At 45.4% G+C, this 24,509-nt stretch overlaps 1 protein-coding gene across 1 annotated transcript in view; it reads right to left on the bottom strand.

The window, feature by feature from the left end:
• The window catches only part of MGAT4D (MGAT4 family member D), a 235,959-nt gene that overhangs the window by 45,541 nt on the left and 165,909 nt on the right, over positions 1-24,509 (bottom strand). The window contains exons 7-8 of the mRNA XM_068279604.1: positions 19,566-19,641; positions 2,559-2,673 (exon numbers count right to left, since the gene is read on the bottom strand). Of these exons, the coding sequence (XP_068135705.1) occupies positions 2,559-2,673; positions 19,566-19,641 (191 nt within the window). The remainder of the gene's footprint in view (positions 1-2,558; positions 2,674-19,565; positions 19,642-24,509) is intronic.

The following is a 24,509-nucleotide window of genomic DNA, read 5'->3' as shown; positions in this document are numbered from 1 at the left end:
CTCTGACTGAGCTCTCTGCACACAGTTAACAGATACATTGTGAGGGCTGGTTCACATTGGGCTGATTCTTGAGCACTTTGCTGATCGCTTGCACTGCTACAATGTATCCCTATGGATACAGTCACACTGCAGCGGTTGCGATTTCGATCAATTTCAACCACCCTGCATGCAGCTTTTTGGGGGCGATTGCTCTGTGATTCCCTTTCTATTGAAGTTATATTTCCGTTCTATTGAACGGAAATCACAAGCGCAAAGCGCACAAGAATCGTGAGACTTTTTGTAAAATTGCGAGCAGAACCCGATTGCGGGCTAGCGGAACTCAGAGCGCCGAGTGTGAACTAGCCCTGAGGGAATTTACCCCCTCCCCTCATGGCTGAGTCAGCCGTCAGAATTTCAGCAGACTGCTGTCAATAAAATGTGAAAGGAATTAGATAACAGTAATCAGATAAGCAGTGAAATGTATACACCAGTACTTAAGGTGCGTACACACGTCTGATTTTTCCAAACGACCAGCCGTTTAGACCGGTCGTTTGGACATCAAATCGGGTGTGTGTACAAACTGTTGTTCAGCTGATAATGCTGGTTTTGACGGATCCGCTTGGCGGATCGGACAAAATCAGTCTTATCACCCGAACGATCGTTTGTACACACGCCCGATTTGACATCCAAACGACTGATCGTTAAATCAGACATGTGTACGCACCTTTAGCAGCACTTTTCAATCATTTCCTATTTCAATTTAAAAAAAAAAAAAAAAGTTAAATCGATAATGTCCCTTTAAAGAGCATTAGCACAGAAGTCAGGCAACTAGCACGGTTTATTAAAGAATGAAGATGGCCGCCTTCTTATTCTTCTCACTTCGGTCCAATTTAGCTACTATACTCATAGTCCAGCTCAATCGCATACAAAACGTGGCAGGACAACGATTTGACCAAAATCGCATCGCAATCGGATCGCACTAATGGAAATTGCTGCTGCAGTTTCCATTAGTTTAATGTACCTTGCGATCAGAAGCAAATCGCAAATCGCAGGCTAGTGGAAAAAGGCCCTTACACCCACAGAAAAAAAAGTCTACTCAATTTAAAATGTTTGTGAGCAATTGCTACAATTTTCACAAGAGAGACGGACACTGGATACACAAGAAAACGCTCTGAAAAAAGCTTGCATAAGCTCTGCCCATAACATCTACAGCTTTTAATACAACACACGAGATGTTTTAGTGCAATACCACAAGTCCTCAGTGTGAAACAAGTCACACATTATAGGACCACTGTCGCAAAAATCTTGAAATTTAAAATGAAACCTATACAGATAAGAAGTGCTTTTCTCGCAAAGTAAAATGAGCCATACATTACTTTTCCCCTATGTTGCCGTCACTTACAGTAAGTAGTAGAAATCTAACAGAACCAACAAGTTTTGGACTAGCCCATCTCCTCATGGGGGATTCTCAGGGATTTCTTTATTTTCAAAAGCACTTAATGAATGGCAGTTGCTCCATCCAACTGCCAAAAAAAGTGTAAGGTAAGCAGGGAGCCCGGCCAGCATCTTTGTATATTCTTTATACAGACACTCCCTGGAATAAATGTAAAGGCCATTCTGAGAATCCCTTATGGAGAGATGGACTAGCCCAAAACCTGTTGGTAATGTCAGATTTCTACTACCTACTGTAAGTGACAGAAACATAGGACAAAAGTAATTTATGGCTCATTTTACTCTGGAAGAAATGTACTTATTTGTATGTGTTTATATATATTTTCATTTTTAAGATTTTCACGACAGTGGTTCTTTAAGGGATCTTTTTTAATAGTATCATTTTGGTTCAGTTCATTTGGTTCAGTCATTCAGTGCTGACTTAATTACCAGTTGAGTGAGTGATAAAGACAACAAGTTTTATAGAACTTTCATACAACAGAAACACATACTAACCTAAGGAGAGGGAAGCCCCTGGATCCTAATGAGGGCTTCCACAGCATCCTCTGGTCTTCCACTGCTGCTCAGAACCCTCCAGCTGATCGGGACCATGCTCCTCTACATAACCACACTGCAGGCGCGCGAGCACGGAAGCACCTGTGCAGTAGCATGGAGCCACGAGTGCTAAGGCTTACTGTGCAGGTGTGACCGTACACACACAGGAGCAGTATGGCCGCACTTGTGCTTGAAGAGGAGTCGGGCCTGATCAGATCACCAACAACCCCTTTTCGGTAATCATTGGAGAGTCCACAAGCGGCAACAGGGGGAATGGAGGACATCTCATTAGGATCCAGGGGAATCCATCTTCTTATGTGCCAATCGTCGACCCTCCTCACCATTTGCATAGTAACAGAACACGTGTCTAGCCTGCATGATTCCTGTCGGCAACATGCCCCGTATGTGTACACAAGGCCATACAATTACAACTCTTTAGGTTTAGGAAACTAGACTGGGTGGTTTGAAAAATAAAAGCAGGGAAAGTGAAGTTACACATTAATTTGTAAAGCTACATTTAAAAACCAACAAAATGTAAATGTAAACATCTCTCTGTCTCTATATTTATATTGGTTGCTATATTGGTTGCTCACCAATGAAACCCAGCTGAGAGAATTCAAGGATCAGCCAGTCGTCACTGCTCTGCTGAGTGGCAAAATCTTTCAGAGACTGGAAATACTGAGGCTTGGCAATAATGTCATCTTCCAGCTGCAGAGAAAAGGAAAAACAAAACAAAAAAACAATAGTTACAGTAGCAAATATGTTTGTAGAAGTTCCCTCCTAGCCAAGTTGTGTTCAAAAACAAAATTATATATGGTAGCTTATAGTAGACTCCTAGAACACAAGAGTGTGGCCATGCAAAACCGCATTTCTTTCTTTCGTTCTGGTTTATCCATTTATGAAGCTTGTTTGCTGCTGTAGCCAGTCAAAAAAGTAGCAGCATAACCAATGTCAAAATCCTAGTGGGAACCAGTGCAGTTTCTGTGGACTGACATTTTTGGTTATTTCATTATAAATGTTATGTTATATTTGTCTGACTTACAAGTGCCTCTTTGATTTAATTGTAAACAAGATGACTGAAATGATCCAAATCAATGTCAAACTGGCCAAAACACTCAATTTCAGTGGGGGTTGAATAATTTTGAACACAACTGTAGGTAGCTAGTATAGTTGCCAACTGTATAGGCTAGGTAGGTAGGTGCCCCCAATACAGGTTAGATAACTAAATGCCCCCAGTATAGGATAGATAGGTAGCTGCCCCCCAGTATAGGTTAGATTAGGTAGCTGCCTCCAGTATAAATTAGATTAGGTAACTGCCCCCCCCCCCTCCAGTATAGGTTAGATTAGGTAGGTGCCCCCCCAGTATAGGTTAGATTAGGTAGGTGCCCCCCAGTATAGGTTAGATTAGGTAGGTGCCCCCCAGTATAGGTTAGATTAGTTAGGTGCCCCCCAGTATAGGTTAGATTAGTTAGGTGCCCCCCAGTATAGGTTAGATTAGTTAGGTGCCCCCCAGTATATGTTAGATTAGGTAGGTGCCCCCCAGTATAGGTTAGATTAGGTAGGTGCCGCCCAGTATAGGTTAGATTAGGTAGGTGCCGCCCAGTATAGGTTAAATAGGAAGCTGATTCCCCCCCCCAGTATAGGTTAGATTAGGTAGGTGCCCCCCAGTATAGGTTAGATTAGGTAGCTGCCCTCCCCCCCCCCCCCCAGTATAGGTTAGATTAGGTAGGTGCCCCCCAGTATAGGTTAGATTAGGTAGCTGCCCTCCAGTATAGGTGAGGTAGGTAGGTGCCCAGCCCCCCGGTATAGGTGAGGTAGGTAGGTGCCCCCAGTATAGGTTAGATTGGTAGGTGCCCTCCCCCCCCAGTATAGGTTAGATTAGGTAGCTGCCCCCCCAGTATAGGTTAGATAGGTAGCTGCCCCCCCCCCCAGTATAGGTTAGATAGGTAGCTGCCAACCAGTATAGGTTAGATTAGGTAGCTGCCCCCAGTATAGGTGAGGTAGGTAGGTGCCCGGCCCCCCAGTATAGGTGAGGTAGGTAGGTAAGTGCCCGGCCCCCCAGTATAGGTGAGGTAGGTAGGTGCCCCCAGTATAGGTTAGATTGGTAGGTGCCCTTCCCCCCCAGTATAGGTTAGATTAGGTAGCTGTCCCCCCCCCCAGTATAGGTTAGATTAGGTAGGTGCCCCCCCAGTATAGGTTAGATTAGGTAGGTGCCCCCCCCCCCAGTATAGGTTAGATTAGGTAGGTGCCCCCCCCCCCCCAGTATAGGTTAGATTAGGTAGGTGCCCCCCAGTATAGGTTAGATTAGGTAGGTGCCCCCCAGTATAGGTTAGATTAGGTAGGTGCCCCCCAGTATAGGTTAGATTAGGTAGGTGCCCCCCAGTATAGGTTAGATTAGGTAGGTGCCCCCCAGTATAGGTTAGATTAGGTAGGTGCCGCCCAGTATAGGTTAGATTAGGTAGGTGCCGCCCAGTATAGGTTAGATTAGGTAGGTGCCGCCCAGTATAGGTTAGATTAGGTAGGTGCCACCCAGTATAGACGAGATAGGTAGCTGCCCCCCAGTATAGGTGAGATAGGTAGGTGCCGTGCCCCCCAGTATAGGTGAGATAGGTAGATGCCCCCCCATAATGGAGGGGGGAGCTGCAGCCACAGGGAGGGCAGCCCGACTTCTCCCTCCCTCTCCCCGGGCCGCCCTCCATGCTCCCCCCTCGGACCGCAGAGTAATGCGCAGGGAAGCGCTGTATACAGCTACTCACCTCCCTGGTTCCAAATCGCCGCTGGTCTCCACCTCTGCCCAGCCGCTGATACACACACTGCTTTTTGCAGCGTGTGTATCAGCGTCTATGCAGAGAGGAGGAGACCGGCGATGAGTGAGCGGAAAATGGAACCAGGGACGAGAGTAGCTGTATACAGCACTTCCCTGCGCATTACTCTGCACTCCGATGGGGGAGCACAGAGGGCGGACCTGGGATCGGAAGGGAGGGAGAGGTCGGGCTGCCTCCCTGTGGCTGCGCCCCCCCCCCTCCATTTCAGCGCCTCCCTCCCAACAGCGCTCAATGCGGCGTCACGGGCCGCACAGCCCTAGAAACGGGAATGGTGGGAACATTGTTTAAAGCTCTGACTTTTCAGCACATTCAGGGCAACCTGACCTTAAATTAAAGGTTAGTTGTAGCACTTGTCTTAAAGAGGAGCTGTCAGCCATACTATCTCAGGAAAAAAAAAAATATATAAGTAGATACATGCTTGCTCTACTTACATAACATATGTATTGCACTGTCCACATTATGATTCCTGTGAATGTTATAAAGGAAAAGTAGAGAATCCTATTCTAGACAGTTTCCATATTTACTGTGGCTATTTTGAAGCCAGTCGTGATGCAATATCCGCCCTTAGTCTCCTCTGCCTGATTTGCCCGCCCTTCACTATAGAAAGTGCATTGTTTCAGCCTGAGAAGTTTTGGCAAATCAGAGAGGTACAGAGGTGTGGGAGGGGAAAAAAGGAGGGAAAGAGGCTTCAGCCAATCAGGCTGCATTAGTTAGGTCTGAGGGGAAGTAGAGAAGCAAAAAGAGACAACCCAGCATGCCCTGCAACTTCTCTGTGTACCAAATAAGAGTCAGGTAAACTGGGGAAAGATCATTTATCAACAAGAAAAGTAATAGTGTTTTTAACTTTTGGATTGCCTGATTAGCATCCTTATTATTTACCAGATAAAAATAAAGAATTGATTTTTGATTTTATGCCCGACAGTTACTCTTTAAAGGACAGGGGATTTGGATCAAACTTTACAAATGAAGCACAGAGGCATGTTTGTAAGAAAGGTTCATACAGTTACCTCTGTTCTGCTTTAACACCCCCACCTCAGTCATAGCCCCAGGAAACGTTTGACTTTCCCAGACAGCCAATCTTAACACCAGAATACTGCCTCTCCTGCTTCTAAGTCCTCTGGATCTCACATGTCCCTTGCACGCCTCCTTGCCACCCTCTGTAGGCATTCCTGTGTTTAGTATCCTTGTGGTTCAGTCTTAGGTGCTGCGGTTCCCCATTGGTACCTCTCTTGTGAATAGAATTGAAAGGGGCGGCATTGTGTACAAGAGGGAGCGCTGACCTAGAAGTTCTTTCAGGGCTGGCGCCAGTAGTTTTTGATCAGTTGCCATGGTGGAATAGGATCAGTGAAGGAAGAAAGGATAAGTCAGTGAATCAGCACATGGAAAGAAATAATGTGTTTATTTCCACAGGTTGGGCTCAAGTCAGTTGTCCTTTAAACCAAACAGAGGGCTGCTGACAGGTTAGTGAACTGGCGGTTTTGTGATTTCAGTAATTTGCACAGTGTCTTAGATTTATGAAAAAGAAAAAAACAAACACTTAAAAAGACAACTGTGACAAGATATGGAGGCTGCCATATTTATATCCTTGTAAACAATAACAGTTGCCTGGCTATCCTGCTGATTCTCTGCCTCTAATACTTTTAGGCATACAGTGGCTTGCAAAAGTATTCGGCCCCCTTGAAGTTTTCCACATTTTGTCACATTACTGCCACAAACATGAATCAATTTTATTGAAATTCCACGTGAAAGACCAATACAAAGTGGTGTACATGTGAGAAGTGGAACTAAAATCATACATTATTCCAAACATTTTTTTTACAAATCAATAAGTGCAAAGTGGGGTGTGCGTAATTATTCAGCTCCCTGAGTCAATACTTTGTAGAACCACCTTTTGCTGCAATTACAGCTGCCAGTCTTTTAGGGTATGTCTCTACCAGCTTTGAACATCTAGAGACTGAAATCCTTGCCCATTCTTCTTTGCAAAACAGGTCCAGCTCAGTCAGATGAGATGGACAGCGTTTTTGAACAGCAGTTTTCAGATTTTGCCACAGATTCTCGATTGGATTTAGATCTGGACTTTGACTGGGCTATTCTAACACATGGATATGTTTTGTTTTAAACCATTCCATTGTTGCCCTGGCTTTATGTTTAGGGTCGTTGTCCTGCTGGAAGATGAACCTCTGCCCCAGTCTCAAGTCTTTTGCAGACTCCAAGAGGTTTTCTTCTAAGATTCCCTGTATTTGGCTCCACCCATCTTCCCATCAACTTTGACCAGCTTCCCTGTCCCTGCAGAAGAGAAGCACCCCCAGAGCATGATGCTGCCACCACCACATTTGACAGTGGGGATGGTGTGTTCTGAGTGATGTGCAGTGTTAGTTTTCTGCCACACATAGCGTTTTGCATTTTGGCCAAAAAGTTCCATTTTGGTTTCATTCGAGCAGAGCACCTTCTTCCACATGTTTGCTGTGTCCCCCACATGGCTTGTGGCAAACTGCAAACATGACTTCTTATGCTTTTCTGTTAACAATGGCTTTCTTCTTGTCACTCTTCCATAAGAGCCAACTTTGTGCAGTGCACGACTAATAGTTGTCCTATGGACGTATTCCCCCACCTGAGCTGTAGATCTCTGCAGCTTGTCCAGAGTCACCATGGGCCTCTTGACTGCATTTCTGATCAGCGCTCTCCTTGTTTGGGCTGTGAGTTTAGGTAGACGGCCTTGTCTTGGTAGGTTTACAGTTATGCCATACTTCCTTTTCGAAATGATCGCTTGAACAGTGCTCTGTGGGATGTTCAAGGCTTTAGAAATCTTTTTGTAGCCTAAGCCTGCTTTAAATTTCTCAATAACTTTACCCCTGACCTGTCTGGTGTATTCTTTGGACTTCATGGTGTTGTTGCTCCCAATATTCTCTTAGACAACCTCTGAGGCCGTCACAGAGCAGCTGTATTTGTACTGACATTAGATTACACACAGGTGCACTCTAATCATTAGCACTCATCAGGCAATGTCTATGGGCAACTGACTGCACTCAGACAAAAAGGGGGCTGAATAATTATGCACACCCCACTTTGCAGTTATTGATTTGGAAAAAATGTTTGGAAAAATGATTTTCATCACGTATAATTTTCATTCCACTTCTCATGTGTACACCACTTTGTATTGGTCTTTCACGTGGAATTTCAATAAAATTGATTCATGTTTGTGGCAGTAATGTGACAAAATGTGAAAAACTTCAAGGGGGCCGAATACTTTTGCAAGCCACTGTAGCAGTCTACTGAGAATGTTGTGTACATGGAAAGCAGAGGTGCTATCCATCACATAAATCTGGTTCAGATTGTGCATGAAGAATGTGTAATAGAGAAATCCCCTCATTCTCCTGAAGATTACTTGCACATTATGCTTACATGTACCCACAGTTAAACTGTCTAAGGTCTGATCAATGTTATTTGTGTCTGTCTGCACCCTCTACATGTACCTCTTCTTTATCAAATATCGAAAAGGTACATACCTTTTTCTGCAAAGGGCTACATACCAGAACCCAGTGAATCGTATTATACCGATGACGTACTGACACATTCACATTGAAAATGACAGGCCAGGGTGGCCAGCAGAGTAAAGCTTCAGCTTCCTAGCTAGGAGCTTTGTTTTGTTCTCAGTAGAAGATACCATATTAAAGGACAACTGTAATGAGAGGGATATGGAGGCTGCCATATTTATTTCCTTTTAACCACTTCGCATCCAGACCTTGTTTTCCCCTTATGGACCAAGGCAGTTTTGATGCTTTAGCTATGTCCCTATTTAAACAGCTATAACTTTACCCCTACTCACGACACCTAAATGATCTAGATATCGGGTTTTTTCAGGACAAACTAGACTTTCAATGGGGGGCATTTTGTCCCAAGAGAGGTTTTATTTTCTATGCATGTAAATAGTTAAAAGAGGGGGGAAAAAAGAAAATTTGCATTATTTCTCAGTTTTTTTTCAATTCTAGTAAAAAATAAAAAGTGCTGCAGTAGGTAAAAACATGCCACCAGTATAATGTCCCCCAAGGATAGATAGCCAGATGTGTGCCCAGTATCAGCCCCCCTCAGTATAGCCAGATGTGTCCCCCATTATCAAACCCCCCCAGTATAGCCAGATGTGGTAGCAAATATGAAGACACATCTGGCTATACTGGGGGGGGATGTTTGATAATGGGGGACACATCTGGCTATACTGAGGAGGCTGATGCTGGGCCCACATCTGGCTATCTATCCTTGGGGGACATAATACTGGTGGCATGTTTACCTAAATATGCCCCCAGGATTAGCGCCCCCCCCCCCATTATAGCCATATGTGCCCCCAATATTAAGATATGCCCCCCGGGCCATCAGATGTGCCCCCCCCATTATTAAATACCCCACCCCCTTACCCCGATATGCCTAATTAAACATTTCAAACTCCTCCCCCTTTCCCATCAGGCCCCCCCTCTCCATTATGGATAGCCAGATGTGCCCCCCCTTAACACCCAGCCCCCTCCGTGGCCAGATCTTTAAAAATAATGCCCCTCCAAGGAGAGTATCTCACCTTACCTGGTTACTGCGATCATCCTGCAGCCCCAGCCTCCGTTCACCACACTGCACTCGCCCTGTGATACCGAACAACCGGGTCCGGGCTTGATTACGTCATCAAAGGACTTACGAGGCGAAACACCGAAAAAAAGTTAATCACTTGCCTCATCTGTTAAGGCACGGAGGACGCCATCCGCGCCCTCCGTGCCGATCCGCCGGGTCCCCCCGCTTATTAGCCCCCCGGGCCGGCTGCCTACTACGTAGCGTGGATCGGAGGGGTTGGCCCTAGAGCTGCGCAGCCGCACTCGCGGCTCTGCGGACTGCGCAGCTGCGGGCAAAGGATGCGGCCATCTAGGGAGAGGCGAGAGAGCCCGACCCAGGCCGTGGGGTCGGCAGCCAGCCCGGGGGGCTAATAAGCGGGGGGACCTGGCGGATCGGCACGGAGGGCACGGACGGCGTCCTCCATGCCTTAACAGATGAGGCAAGTGATTAACTTTTTTTCTGCGTTTCGCCTCGTAAGTCCTTTAAGCCGGGACCCGGATATTCGGGGTCAGAGGGCTGAGTAAAGAGCGGTGAATGGAGGCTGGAGCTGCAGCATGATTGCAAAAACCAGGTAACCCGATCGTGCACAGCAGGGCTGCAAGCTAAAATGGTATATCTACGACGTCGTGGCTTGGAGAATGCCACAGAGGACGTAGATATACTGTACCGGTGGAAAAAGTGGTTAAACAATACCAGTTGGCTTGCAGTTCTGCTGTTCCTCTAATACTAAGCCTCTAATACTGTTAGCAATAGACCCTGAACAAGCATGCAGCATATCAGGTATTTCTGACATTGTCAGATCTGACAAGATTAGCTGTATTCTTGTTTCTGGTGTGACTCAGACACTACTGCAGCCAGACCAGCAAGGCTGCCATGCAACTGGTATTATTTAAAAATAAATGTGGCAGCCTCCATATCGCTCTTGTTACAGTTGTCTTTTAAAAGGGAACCTAAACTGAGAGGGAAATGGATTTTTCCTTTTAAAATAATACTAGTTGCCTGACTCTCCTGTTGATCCTGTGTCTAATATTTTTAGCCACAGCCCCTCAACAAGCATGCAGATTAGGTGCTCTGACTGAAGTCAGACTGGATTACCTGCATGCTTGTTTCAGGTGTGTGATTCAGCCACTACTGCCAGAAAAAGATCAGCAGGACTGACAAGCAACTGGTATTGTTTAAAAGGAAACATCCATATCCCTCTCAGTTAAGGTTCCCTTTAAAGTGTACCTGAGATGGCTTGTACTGGTCTATTTATATTTACTTGGAGCTTTCACCAGCCCCATAAGATGTGTGGGTTCCCTTGCGGTCCTCTCCGTTCTCTTGTAATTCCTCCCAGTAATCTGGCCAGTTGTGCAGTTCTACACATATGCAGCCTGGCCGCACGCGCAGCCCTGCTATGCTCCCATGCCCAGGAGCTTCCAAGCACAGGCGCGCAACAGGGGGTGTGTGCGCAGCTGAGCATGTGCAGAAGAGCCCCAATTCCTATAGGAGGTAGTCCTTGTGCAAGTGTATGCGGCTTAAAGAGCAAATTCAGCCTAAATTACACATTTAATAGTTAACAGGGGCGTCGCTAGCCCTATTTTATGGGGGTCTGTGCCCCCATGTCCGCGGGTGCCCCCAATTTATTGGGGTGCCCCGCTGTCTCCCCACGGCTGCCGCTGTCCCCCCCCCCCCCCCCCCCCCCCCGCTGCCAGCACCAGACCTCGATCAGCCGGCGACCACTGTGCGGGCGCTAGGACCTAGCACACCGCACTGATATGCGGAAGTGACATCAGAGAGAGAGAGAGAGAGAGAGAGAGAGAGAGTTTAGCCTTATTTGTCTCTAATCACATGTTGTAATTTGATCTCTCCCCTGTGTCACCTGACTGCCGTGGCAGAAAAGCTTATTTGAAAGCACAGGATAGTAACAATATAGCCATTTGGTTCCGAACTGTTTCTGAGCTAAGTGCTTCTGCCATACTGTTACCGATTTTTGCCCTGATTTTGACTACTTTCTGCCTGCCACCTGTACCGACCTCTGCCCTGATTTTGACTACTCTCTTATTTATACAGCATCCAAATTTTTAAGTGTCTTCATAAATTTAATTAATTCTCAAAATTTGTGTTCTAGTCTTATTTATATGCAGAATGTCTCCCAGGCTTTTATTCTGTCATATTTTGGTAAATTATGACTTAAAGGAAAGGTTCAGGCACAACCTAAAAATAATAAATACACAAATCCTCTTACCTGGGGCTTCCTCCAGCCCGTGGCAGCCAGGACGTGCCCTCGCCGTGGCCCCGCAGGCTCCCGGCCTTCTCCGGTGGCTGACCCGACCTGGCCAGGCTGGGCATCTTCTGCGCTCCAAAATGCGCCTCACGGGGGCACGCTCCAAAATGGGCTCCAAAATGCGCCTCACGGACGTCCCCGGGCTGTACTGCTCCTCTGGTCACCAGTCGTACAGGCATTGTAAAAACACACCTGCATTCAATCACAAATGCACACATCGTGGTGGAAAATGCTTGTGGGGTACCGTCTGCGGTTTCTGCAGACAAAACAGACATAAGTGCTATATCTCCCTGAGAGTTTGGCTGGACTATCTGGTTTGGAAGACTAGTCACACCGAATCTTCTCCAGTCATGCGCCTCCTCCTATGCAACAACCCCTGTTCACTCGCTGTCAGTAGAGGTGAGCGTAATGACTTAATTACGATTTCGCGAAATTTCGCGTTATTAGTGTAAGTACGATTATGGCCGTAAGTACATAATCGTAATGAAGGATTTGGCGAAATTCCGCGTAAGCGTAATTTTCGCGTAGCTTTCGCATTACAGTGGGTATGGCGAAATTACGTTTGCCTTGCATGCAACCATTTGTAAGCGAAATTACAGAACGTAATTTTGCGATAGTTCATATTACTGTAAGCGTTAATTTTCGCGTAGTTTTCGCGTTACGGTGGGTATCGCGAAATTACGTTTGCCTTGCCTCCTACAGAAACAACAACCCACAAAGTGAAACTAACATGGCTGCCAGATTATATACTAGGAGGGTGGGTCAAACTACAATTGGTTGTTTAGGATGTATCTCAAAAGAAGCCTGTAATATGATTGGACAATCTCCAATACCCAGACACTTTCCTGTGTCTAGTAATTACTATTATAAACGAAATTACTTTCATTTTCAAAATTAAAATGTATTTCTTTATATAGCTAACAAGTAATTACGAAATTCGCGAAATTACAAAGAAATGCAAAATTACGTTATGGTTTAACGTGAAATTACGGTATAGTTGTACGTGAAATTACGTTATGAACGAAACGCGAAATTACGTGTTGAAAATTACGCTTACGGTACTATCAATTACGATTTTAATGGCAATTACGCTACCATAATAGCAAATTTCGCATGCGTAATTATAGTAACGCGAAATTTCGAAAATTTCGGCTCAACCCTAGCTGTCAGCAGCCTTTGCATGAATACTGAGGTCTGGCAGCGATCGCATGGCCAGGGTGTAGTAAGACAAGCAAGATATAGTCTCTGAGGGATAGTTCGGGAAGATCTCAGCGCTACATAAATATCAAATTGTAATAATTCAGATATGGCTTCGGTCAGTAGAGCGGAGTTTGTTACATAAGCTGATGTAGTAAGGCTGTAGGCTCGCAGCCTCACTAAAGATAGGGAAGCAATAGGCCCCCTACATGGTCTCTTTGAAGCAATTATAAACCAATGTGACTGTTTAAAGCCAATAAAAGGTCTTTATACACCAGAAGAAATCATTGTGGCCAGCCATGTTACTTTTTGTCCTGTATTAAAAAGGTTAATGTTATACAACATTATTGTCAATAAATAAATCCAAGTGCCACCACAGCCAGCCAGTGCACAGACGAGCAGATATTTGAGGCTATCAAATAGTTATGTGCTGCACTGGAGTCTTACTATTGATTAGCTAACACAGGGGTTTTGTTATAATTTACTTCTGATTTGTTTTTGTTCTGAATGAGAATCCTACTGAAAGCCAAGCGTTTATATCCTGGATTAACTTTTTTTTTCACATCTAGCTATACCAACAGGCATAAATCTGTGTATTGGCAGAACCCAGGCTAAAAGATGCTCTAGCTAGCAATTCACAAAATGCAACATAAGCCGGTGAAGCTCTAATGTCACAAGGAACAGGAGACACCCTCACATGGTCCTATATATGCAGCATTATTAGCTGTAACATAAAAAGAACTTGCCAAACATTGAAGCTGTAATACTCATCTGTGATTCTGCAGTTGCAGCCTCATCTCTCTGTGTGCAGGCACCACTGGGTGTGGTCTTATGACAATGACTGGGGGTGGCTTCGGACCCTGCATGCGCATCAGCGTGGAGTGGTGAATGTAAATACATATGTAAGCTGCATGTGAATTCACACCAAAGTGCCTTCCACCTCCCATAGAAAGGCTCCTTCCAACTTACATCCAATGCTATTCGTTCTGACAGCTAGTTGGTTCGGCTGACTGTGTTCTAGAATTGGCCTGCCTTTCTACTTGTATCCGCGCTCCTATTAAGACCCTGCCTGTCTGACCTTTCTTGATTCTGTTTCTCTGATTTGACCTCAGCTTGTGAGCTCAGTGCAGTATGGCCACCCTTGTACATGAAGGAGACCGAAACTGCAAACAAAAAAAGGGTCTCGGCCAGTGGTGGTTGGTTCAAGGAGGATGTGGGAAGCCTCTGAAGGATCCATATACAGGGAGTGCAGAATTATTAGGCAAATGAGTATTTTGACCACATCATCCTCTTTATGCATGTAGTCTTACTCCAAGCTGTATAGGCTTGAATGCCTACTACCAATTAAGCATATTAGGTGATGTGCATCTCTGTAATGAGAAGGGGTGTGGTCTAATGACATCAACACCCTATATCAAGTGTGCATAATTATTAGGCAACTTCCTTTCCTTTTGGCAAAATGGGTCAAAAGAAGGACTTGACAGGCTTGAGAAAGACAAAAATAGTGAGATATCTTGCAGAGGGATGCAGCACTCTTAATTGCAAAGCTTCTGAAGCGTGATCATTGAACAATCAAGCGTTTCATTCAAAATAGTCAACAGGGTCGCAAGAAGCGTGTGGAAAAACCAAGGCGCAAAATAACTGCCCATGAACTGAGAAAAGTCAAGCGTGCAGCTGCCAAGATGCCACTTGCCACCAGTTTGACAATATTTCAGAGCTGTAACATCACTGGAGTGCCCAAAAGCACAAGGTGTGCAATACTCAGAGACATGACCAAGGTAAGAAAGGCTGAAAGACGACCACCGCTGAACAAGACACACAAGCTGAAACGTCAAGACTGGGCCAAGAAATATCTCAAGACTGATTTTTCTAAGGTTTTATGGACTGATGAAATGAGAGTGAGTCTTGATGGGCCAGATGGATGGGCCCGTGGCTGGATTGGTAAAGGGCAGAGAGCTCCAGTCCGACTCCAGACGCCAGCAAGGTTAAGGTGGAGTACTGGTTTACGCTGGTATCATCAAAGATGAGCTTGTGGGGCCTTTTCGGGTTGAGGATAGAGTCAAGCTCAACTCCCAGTCCTACTGCCAGTTTCTGGAAGACACCTTTCTTCAAGCAGTGGTACTGGAAGAAGTCTGCATCCTTCAAGAAAAACATGATTTTCATGCAGGACAATGCTCCATCACACGCGGCCAAGTACTCCACAGCGTGGCTGGCACGAAAGGGTATAAAAGAAGAAAAACTAATGACATGGCCTTCTTGTTCACCTGATCTGAACCCCATTGAGAACCTGTGGTCCATCATAAAATGTGAGATTTACAAGGAGGGAAAACAGTACACCTCTCTGAACAGTGTCTGGGAGGCTGTGGTTGCTGCTGCACGCAATGTTGATGGTGAACAGATCAAAACACTGACAGAATCCATGGATGGCAGGCTTTTGAGTGTCCTTGCAAAGAAAGGTGGCTATATTGGTCACTGATTTGTTTTTGTTTTTGAATGTCAGAAATGTAGATTTGTGAATGTTGAGATGTTATATTGGTTTCACTGGTAAAAAAATAAAAAATTGAAATTGGTATACATTTGTTTTTGTTAAGTTGCCTAATAATTATGCACAGTAATAGTCACCTGCACACACAGATATCCCCCTAAAATAGCTAAACTAAAAACAAACTTAAAAATACTTTCAAAAATATTCAGCTTTGATATTAATGAGTTTTTTGGGTTCATTGAGAACATGGTTGTTCAATAATAAAATTATTCCTCAAAAATAAAACTTGCCTAATAATTCTCCACTCCCTGTACACACACACACACACACACACACACACACACACACACACACACACACACACACACACACACACACACACACACACACACACACACACACACACACACACACACACACACACACACACACACACACACACACACACACACACACACACACACACACACACACACACACACACACACACACACACACACACACACACACACACACACACACACACACACACACACACACACACACACACACCTGTTTCAATCTTTGGAGTCATCATGACACTTAACCTCCTTGGCGGTAACCCCGCAGGTTACCGCAGGAGGTTCTCTCTGGCCCTGCTGGGCTGATTTGTTTAATTTTTTTTTTTTGCTGCACACAGCTAGCACTTTGCTAGCTGCGTCAGCACACCAATCGCCGCCGCACCGCGCTCGATCGCCGCTATTCGTCGCGCCGCACGCCCCCCCCCCCTCCCCCAGACCCCGTGCGCTGCCTGGCCAATCAGTGCCAGGCAGCGCTGAGGGGTGGTTCGGGACTCCCAATGACGTCCCAACGTCGGTGACGTCATCCCATGGCGACGGGGGAAGCCCTCTAGGAAATCCCGTTCTTTGAACGGGATTTCCTGATCGGAGATCGCCGAAGGCGATCGAAGAGGGCGGGGGATGCCGCTGAGCAGCGGCTATCATGTAGCGAGCCCTGGGCTCGCTACATGATATAGGAAAAAAAACAATTTAAAAAAACTGCTGCGCTCCCTCCTGCCGGATTTTTTTATACCGCCAGGGGGGTTAAAGGACACCTGAAGTGAGGGGGATATGGAGGCTGCCATATTTATTTCATTCTATACAATGCAGTTGCCTGGCTGTCCTGCCAATCCTCTGCCTTTAATACTTTTAGTCATAGCTCCTGAACAAGCATGCAGGTCAGGGGTTTATGACTAGATTAGCTGCATGATTGTTTCTGATGTGTGATCCAGACACTACTGCAGACAAAGATAAGCAGGCCTGCCTGACAACTGGTATTGTTTAAAAGAAATAAAAAGGTCAGCCATATCCCTCTCACTTTAGAAGTAGTAGTAAGCCAGGTCAGATTTCAGAAGCATGAAGCTTACAAGTTTATTGCATCAGCAGTCCACAGAGACAAAACGGACAATTGTTTTGGGGGCCCGAGGGGTCCCCTTTCTCAAAGCACAATGCAGACAGATCCCTTGCAGTTCAAGTGTGCTTTCACAATGAGTATTATTGTTAATGCAGCCTATTGAAATAATGTTTGACATGAGGTAGTGTGGCAGAATGCCAGCCTTATTAGGAAAAGATCGGAATCCAAAACAAAAATGATTAAGAATTTGTTTGAGGGTAAGAACACACTAGGCAGAATCGCATATGCGTTTTCCATAGCACATAGTGGAAAATACATATGAGATTCTGCCTAGTGTGTTCCTACTCTCAAGGGGGAAAAGAAAAAGGACGTTATGCTGGGAATACACGGTTCGTTTTTGCCTTCGTTTAAACCTTCGTTTCGATTGTGCCTTTTGTCCTTTTCGATCCCGAAATAATCAGTCATACGGTTAATATCACCACCCACGGTTTAGTTTTTTTTTCCGATTCTGATGGTTTCGTTTTTCCAATGATCGAAGGCTGCAAAGAAACGAAACGAAAATCCCTTTTTACAGGGACGGACTAGCAAAAACGAATGTATAATCGATCTGAACAGCCATCAAGCCTACCAATGGCTCGATTAGATGGATAAAGAGAGATAATATCAAACATGTTCGATCACTAGTCGTTCGTTTTTGGGGTCTATTAATCGAAACTATAATGAGATTATGACTATTTTCACATACGTTTTCAACACTCGATTCGTTTACCGAACGAATCGAAGGTTTAAACGAAGGCAAAAACGAACCGTGTATTCCCAGCATTAGGACCACCTGTGTCTGCATATGTAGTATTTCCTGTATGGTGTGAAAGTGGCTAATCTTGACTTGTAACATTAAACAATGGAATGTAGTAAACACTGCCAGTAACAAGATGAGCTGATAACGCCACTTCTAGAAAGCAAGCATGTCTATGGAGAAAGAACATAACAGAAAAAGTATATAACAGATAACACTTGTATGTACAGTTAGTGGTATGTGTGCCAAGGGCATTGTGTATACATGAAACAGTAGCTCATTCAGTACATGCAGGAGGAAAACCGATAATATTTGCAATATGTCCCGAAACCTGTCATTTCTAGAGAATAAAGTGTACAGGTTTCAATATTTCCTTAAACAAACTGGAGGAAAAACACCTTGATGTATTTACAGGTTATTAAGTGCGTGCAAAGAACTAGTGAGAAAAACAGAGGTTTCCGAACATTTAGAACAATGCTTGGTGCAAAACATCCATTATATACTTCCAGTTATTATCCAATTGTCATTGATCAGAAATATTAATTACTTTTGAGCCACTGAAATGCACGGATTGTGTTTAAAAAAAAATGCTTTAGTTGCCTAACATTTTTATGCAATAGTTTTGCTCACCCCACTGAATTCAGGGCCCATTTCCAATACGCGTATTGCTATGTGGAAACTGCATCACAACGCAAATAAACAAACCAATTCACGTCAATGCAGTAGTTTCCATCGACACAAATTGACCTACCCAATCTGGCACAATGCGACGTGAGGGAATTTATGGATAGCATGCTTCAGTTTTCCGCAAAACACATCAAATTCCCAATAGCCGCCGACAGGAAGCCGTATGACACCGCATCCGGTTGTAGGGTCGACAGCCGGAAGTACCTGCGGGGGGAATGCGAGGCGATGCGGTGATCGCCTCGCATCCACAATGCTAGTGGAAACTGGCCCTAAAGGAAACTTGAGATTGTTCAAAAGTAAAAAATCATACATACCTGGTGCTTCCTCCAGCCCCCCTTCAGCCTGATCGGTCCCTTGCCGTCCTCCTCCGCCTCCTAGATCCTCCGCTATGGCTCCCGGTAACTTTGGGAATTGGGGCTTACAGCGCATGCCCCGTTGCCGGCAGCATTCTGCAGAACCGCGGGAGCATGACGGGAGCGCATGCGGCCGCACTGCGCCAACTGACCTCAACTGGCTGAAATGACTGGAAGGATTGCAGAGGATCCAGGAGGCAGAGGACGACAGTGAGGGAGTGATCAGGCTGAAGGAAGCACCAGGTATGTATGAATTTTTACTTTTGAATCATCTCCGGTACACTTTAACTACTTGAAGACTGCTCCACGCCGATTGCCGTGGACGCGTGGCTGACCCAGGACCGCTCAACGCCAATTGGTGTGAAGTCCTGGGGCTGGGTTTTGCAGGAGATCGTGCGCACTGTTATCAGTCTCCCAGCAGCATTTGCAGTCTATTTACATTGTACAGTGATGGGATCTACAGCAGCGCTGTACTGGGGACAGCCATATGACAACGGCTGTCCCCCTGGTAGGCTTAGGAGTACCGTAATCGGCTGTCATAGGCTGATGCCTATGTCAGGCGATCACTGTCATTGGCTGGCAGGGGGAGGGGGGGACGAAGGGCAGGGAAAAAAAGGTAAATTTATTAAAAAAATAATTAAATAATAAAAACAAACCAACACTGCAGCATTAATCAGAGCCCATCAACAGAAAGCTCTGTTGGTGGGCAAAAGGGGGGGGGGGGGGGATCATGTGTGCCGTATTGTACGACCTGCAGTGAGCCCTTAAAGCTGCAAAAAAAATAGCCTGGTCACTAAGGTGGTGTCAGCCTACAGTCCTCAAGTGGTTAAAGCTGAAGGTCTGCACTTCAACTACATCAGAGCTGTTTAATTTTAAATTCATTGTGGAAATACACACAACCAAAATTAGAAGAAAAAAAAGTTGTCTATGGAGTTAACTGTGCATATTCATGTTTGAACTAATAAAAAGGTCACCATTTACTCTTATACTGAAACTACACAATGCATACCTGCAGATAATATGTGCCCTTTGGCTGGGCATACAACATCAGGAAGCTGTAGTCTAAATTCTGCTTAGTCCTCCACCTAGAAATAAAAAAAGACAAATCGGTCAGCTTTAAACTTATTTTATACACCAACCTGTTTAGCTGGATTCTCAAAGTTCATTACAACGTGCGTCATTGCAGACGTTAACTCTTTTGGTGGGTAACACTTTTTCCTGTGGCTGATGGTTAACTGTACGTTTTGCATCTGCAAGGAAGTAAAAGCTGTCAGTCAGTAAAAGCCAGTGAAATGAGGGTTCACATTTTTCAGAAAAGTACCACCCTCTATGCAAAATATTTTTACATTTATAAATAGGAATTATTAGATCTATCCTAAAGTGGAACAGTGTTCCTATAATCGGAATACCAGTATTAGGCAGCTGATACACACTGCAATTTAAAACATGTCTTACAGATTTGCCCCAATGATCAATGTGGTCCTGACAGTTTGCAGTCTGTGAACCTCGTTGCATTGTGGGAAAGAACAGCTTTTTCCAACTGCCAAGCTAGCAGTATCTCCCGCTGTGCATAGAACTCTCAGTAAATGAACATTTCCTACAGATCACCTGGTAGAACTAAAGAGGTCACCACTAGTGATACATTTCAGAATGTAAATCGGGGAGAGGGAAGATTTTACAATGTCAAACACTGACTAAATAACCTATAGTGTAAACAAATAAGAAATTCTATTTTTACTACAGTTCCTCTTTAACCACTTATTTTTAATTAAAACTAGGGTTTAAAGTTCTGCTTTAAAGGAGTACTGTAGCCCCCAAAACCAAAAGTTTAACTTACCTGGGGCTTCTTACTGGTCCCATACAGATGTCCTTGTGCCTGTGCCAGAACAAGACGATCCTTCGGTTCCCTGCCGTGGCTCACTTCCAAAGTTTTGTGACTAATATCGCAAGCCACTGCGCCTGCGCAGCCCGACCCTTAAGCGTCCTCGCTCCTGCTCATGTCCCCGAAAGTCTTGCACAATAGCAGTATGCGTGCTGCCCTTATGACGACGTGAGTGGGAGTGACAGCGCATGCAGCCGACATTAAAGTTGCATAAACCGGAAGTGAGCCATGGTGGGGAACCGGAAGGATTGGTTTGTTCTGTTGCGGGCACAGGACATCTGCAGGGGAACGGTAGAAGCCCCAGGTAAGTTAACCCTTTATTTTGGGGGGGGGCTACAGTAGTCCTTTAGGCAGGGGTCACACTTACCGGCTTTCGTACGCGTTTTCTGCACAGAAAAACTGACTTCAACTGAGAACTCATGTTAATCAATGAGCTAGGTCACACTTTAATGCAGATTTCGCATGCAGAAAAAAAACTGACATCTTGCGCAATTTGTCAGTTTTCTCTATAAATTACATTAGCTGTTGTAAGGTAGAGGTCACATTTGTCTTTCAGTTTTCTGAAAAGTGTAGAAACTGAAAGACAAGTGTGACCCCTGCCTCAAAGTTACAATCAAACTTCAGGCATCACATTTAGGCCCGGTACACAGACTTCTGAGATCACTCCAACTATTAAAAACATTTTTTTAATTCGAAAATTACAATATTTTTTTCTGATTGTAATAGTTGTAAAACCTAAAAATGCATACATGTAAACATTTCCCCCAATAAAAAAAAATAAAAATGTATTGGGTCTATAAATCAAGAAACTAACGACCTCTCTACCATTCAATGTTCATGAAAACTGATCATGAAAATCAATCACTCCCAATCGACTTACAGAATATTGAGAAATGCAAAATCATATTTCTCGCTCTAATAAAAAAGATTTTTCTTTGTACAATTGATTGTTTATAGAAAAATCTTATTTTAATGAATGTAGCATGTGTATGCCCCTTTAGGGCATAGACTGGAAAGTATGAAGCGTGGGTCCACAGGAAAAGCTATATTGGAAGCGCCCAGATCATTTTTTTTCGATTTTTGTAATTTCTCATATTGATGACACTAGTGACCAGGTTACAAAATATGGTATAATGTTGCAAATCTTGCATTATGTATCGGGCTGCAAGATACAGATACTTTAGATCCAATAACATGTAAATCCTTGTACCTCAATGTATTGCAAATTTGATGCAAATTTTCCATGATGTTGCAATTTTTGCAATGAAAATTCTATATCATACCAAACAATGGCTCTATTACTGCTTTAAGTAATTTTTTTTTTAACACAAACAAAAACCTATTTGTGCAAATGATAATGGTTTACTGTTGTATATTGATGTTTTGTATATATTGTATACTCTGCATGGTATAAGACCCCGGACTAGGCAAAATAGCTGATTAATTGGGACAGACCTACAATAAAAAAAAAAAAAACACTACAGGGGCGCCTCCAATATAGCTGTTCCTGCAAATGCTTAAAAGCGCAACAGAGTTCTTTCCTTCTCAGTGCAACATACAAATATGTAATCCAAATTTCAACTCAGAAACCTTCAAAATATAGATGGGGAATGGTGGGACAATCAGGTGCTGGAGAGCAGGTATGCTTAAAATTTCTAGTAATGGAGGGAACAGCACCCATAGTAGACACCCCCCCCCCCCCCCTATCTGAACAGGAAATGGTATGGAATATTAAAAGCAGTCACAGGATATATACACAAGGCCATCCCTTACACTCTCAATTAGTAGAAAAAAGATGACACCACTCAGAAAAATGCTTTTACTACTTTTACTAAAGACACAATAAGGTGCGGGTTATCTTTTCACAATAAGGGTGCTGTCTTTTAAATTCCTAAAAAGATATTACTGGTAACTCTAGCTTTGTTTTTAACAGGCTATTTCAGGATAGCACCAATGAGAGTATAAACCAGACTAATACATAACAGAGGGACAATTGCTTGCAATACTCAATCTTACAAAAGCTATTCATATTACTTCAGGGGGCAGCCATGCACGTCTTTGTAGTAGTGGCTCCAAGACTCTCTAAGCTGAAACGGCTCGTTGAATGATTCTTCATGAATTAAGGTGATTCAGGTCTAAGGTGATTCAGGTCTTAGGCGTAGGTGGCACTAAGGCAGGGGCGTAGCAATTGCCATAACAACCCTAGCCGTTGCTATGGGGCCCGCCCGAGCCCTACGTCACAGGGGGCCCGCAGCAGGATGCCCTGCTAGGACTTGGAGCGGTCGCAGCATGAGGGGAGAGCTTGGTGGCACGTCGGTGGGGAGGCGGGACGGACCACCCCCCCTCCCTCACCTCGGGCTCTCCCCTCTGCGCTCCCCTCCAGCATTAAATAGTGTGGGTATGCAGGTGGCGGGCAGCGGCAGATACATACCTTCCGTGCGCTCCAGCGCGGATGGTTCTCCCTCTAGTGTCTGACGCGACTTCCTGTTTATACAGGAAGTCGCATCAGAAGCTAGAGAGAGGAACATCCGTGAACCGCACGGAAGGTATGTATCTGCCGCTGCCCCGCCGCCTGCATACCCACACTATTTAATGCTGGAGGGGAGCGCAGAGGGGAGAGCCCGAGGTGAGGGAGGGGGGCCCATCCCCCCTCCCCACCAACGTGCCACTAAGCTCTCCCTTCATGCTGAGACCCCTCCAGCCCCCCAAAACAGCCCTGAGCAGGCCCGGGGGGAGGAGCGGCCTAACCTGGGGGGCGCCCGTCGCTCACTGCCTGAACTGGGGGGCGCCCGTCGCTCACTACCTGAACTGGGGGGCGCCCGTCTACCTGAACTGGGGGGCGCCCGTCGCTACCTGAACTGGGGGACTCCCGTCGCTACCTGAACTGGGGGACTCCCGTCGCTACCTGAACTGGGGGACTCCCGTCGCTACCTGAACTGGGGGACTCCCGTCGCTACCTGAACTGGGGGACTCCCGTCGCTACCTGAACTGGGGGACTCCCGTCGCTACCTGAACTGGGGGACTCCCGTCGCTACCTGAACTGGGGGACTCCCGTCGCTACCTGAACTGGGGGACTCCCGTCGCTACCTGAACTGGGGGACTCCCGTCGCTACCTGAACTGGGGGACTCCCGTCGCTACCTGAACTGGGGGACTCCCGTCGCTACCTGAACTGGGGGACTCCCGTCGCTACCTGAACTGGGGGACTCCCGTCGCTACCTGAACTGGGGGACTCCCGTCGCTACCTGAACTGGGGGACTCCCGTCGCTACCTGAACTGGGGGACTCCCGTCGCTACCTGAACTGGGGGACTCCCGTCACTACCTGAACTGGGGGACTCCCGTCACTACCTGAACTGGGGGACTCCCGTCACTACCTGAACTGGGGGGCACCTGTCACTACCTAAACTATCCAGGCCAGCACGCCCAGCATCACCACCAGCCAACCAGCCCAGAATCGCTGGAAAAAAGGCCACAGCATCACCACCAGTCAGGCCAGCATTTACTTCAACCAGCCAAGCACAGCCCAGCTTCACCGCCAGCCAGCCTGGCCACAGCATCACCGCCAGCCAACCCAGCCGCAGCATCGGCCACAGCATCACTGCCAGGCCTTTCAGCCCACACATTATCCCCAATCCAGCCAAAAACAGTATTGCCAGGCACAGCAGCCAGTACAGGAGAATTCAGAAGCCAGGTGAGAGGTGTCTACCATATTAAGGGGGCATTCTGCCTATTTATGTGAAAAGCTGTCTATTTATGTGCCTCATGACTGCTGAATTTGTCTTGTTGGGGGCCTCATGATTGCTGAATTTGTCTTGTTGGGGGTCACATGATTGCTCACTGTAAGACTATGGGAAAAGCTGAATCATCATCATATGAGACAATAGCATTAAACCTACTTTTTTAGCTTTTTAAAACAGAAAATAAAACTGGGTGGTTCTAAAAAAAAAAATGAATATATTTTTCAGGAGTAGGATGGATGAAATGGTTTATCCTCACAGTTTATTTTCAACTTGGATTTTCCATAATGTTCATGTATGAGTAAAACTTTGTACAGTATTTAGTTCAAATTGCT

This window comes from Hyperolius riggenbachi, chromosome 1, assembly GCF_040937935.1.
Source record: "Hyperolius riggenbachi isolate aHypRig1 chromosome 1, aHypRig1.pri, whole genome shotgun sequence".
NCBI classification, from domain to species: Eukaryota; Metazoa; Chordata; class Amphibia; order Anura; family Hyperoliidae; genus Hyperolius; species Hyperolius riggenbachi.
The sequence above is the reverse complement of the archived record's forward strand: the minus strand, read 5'-3'. Positions and strand labels throughout refer to the sequence as shown.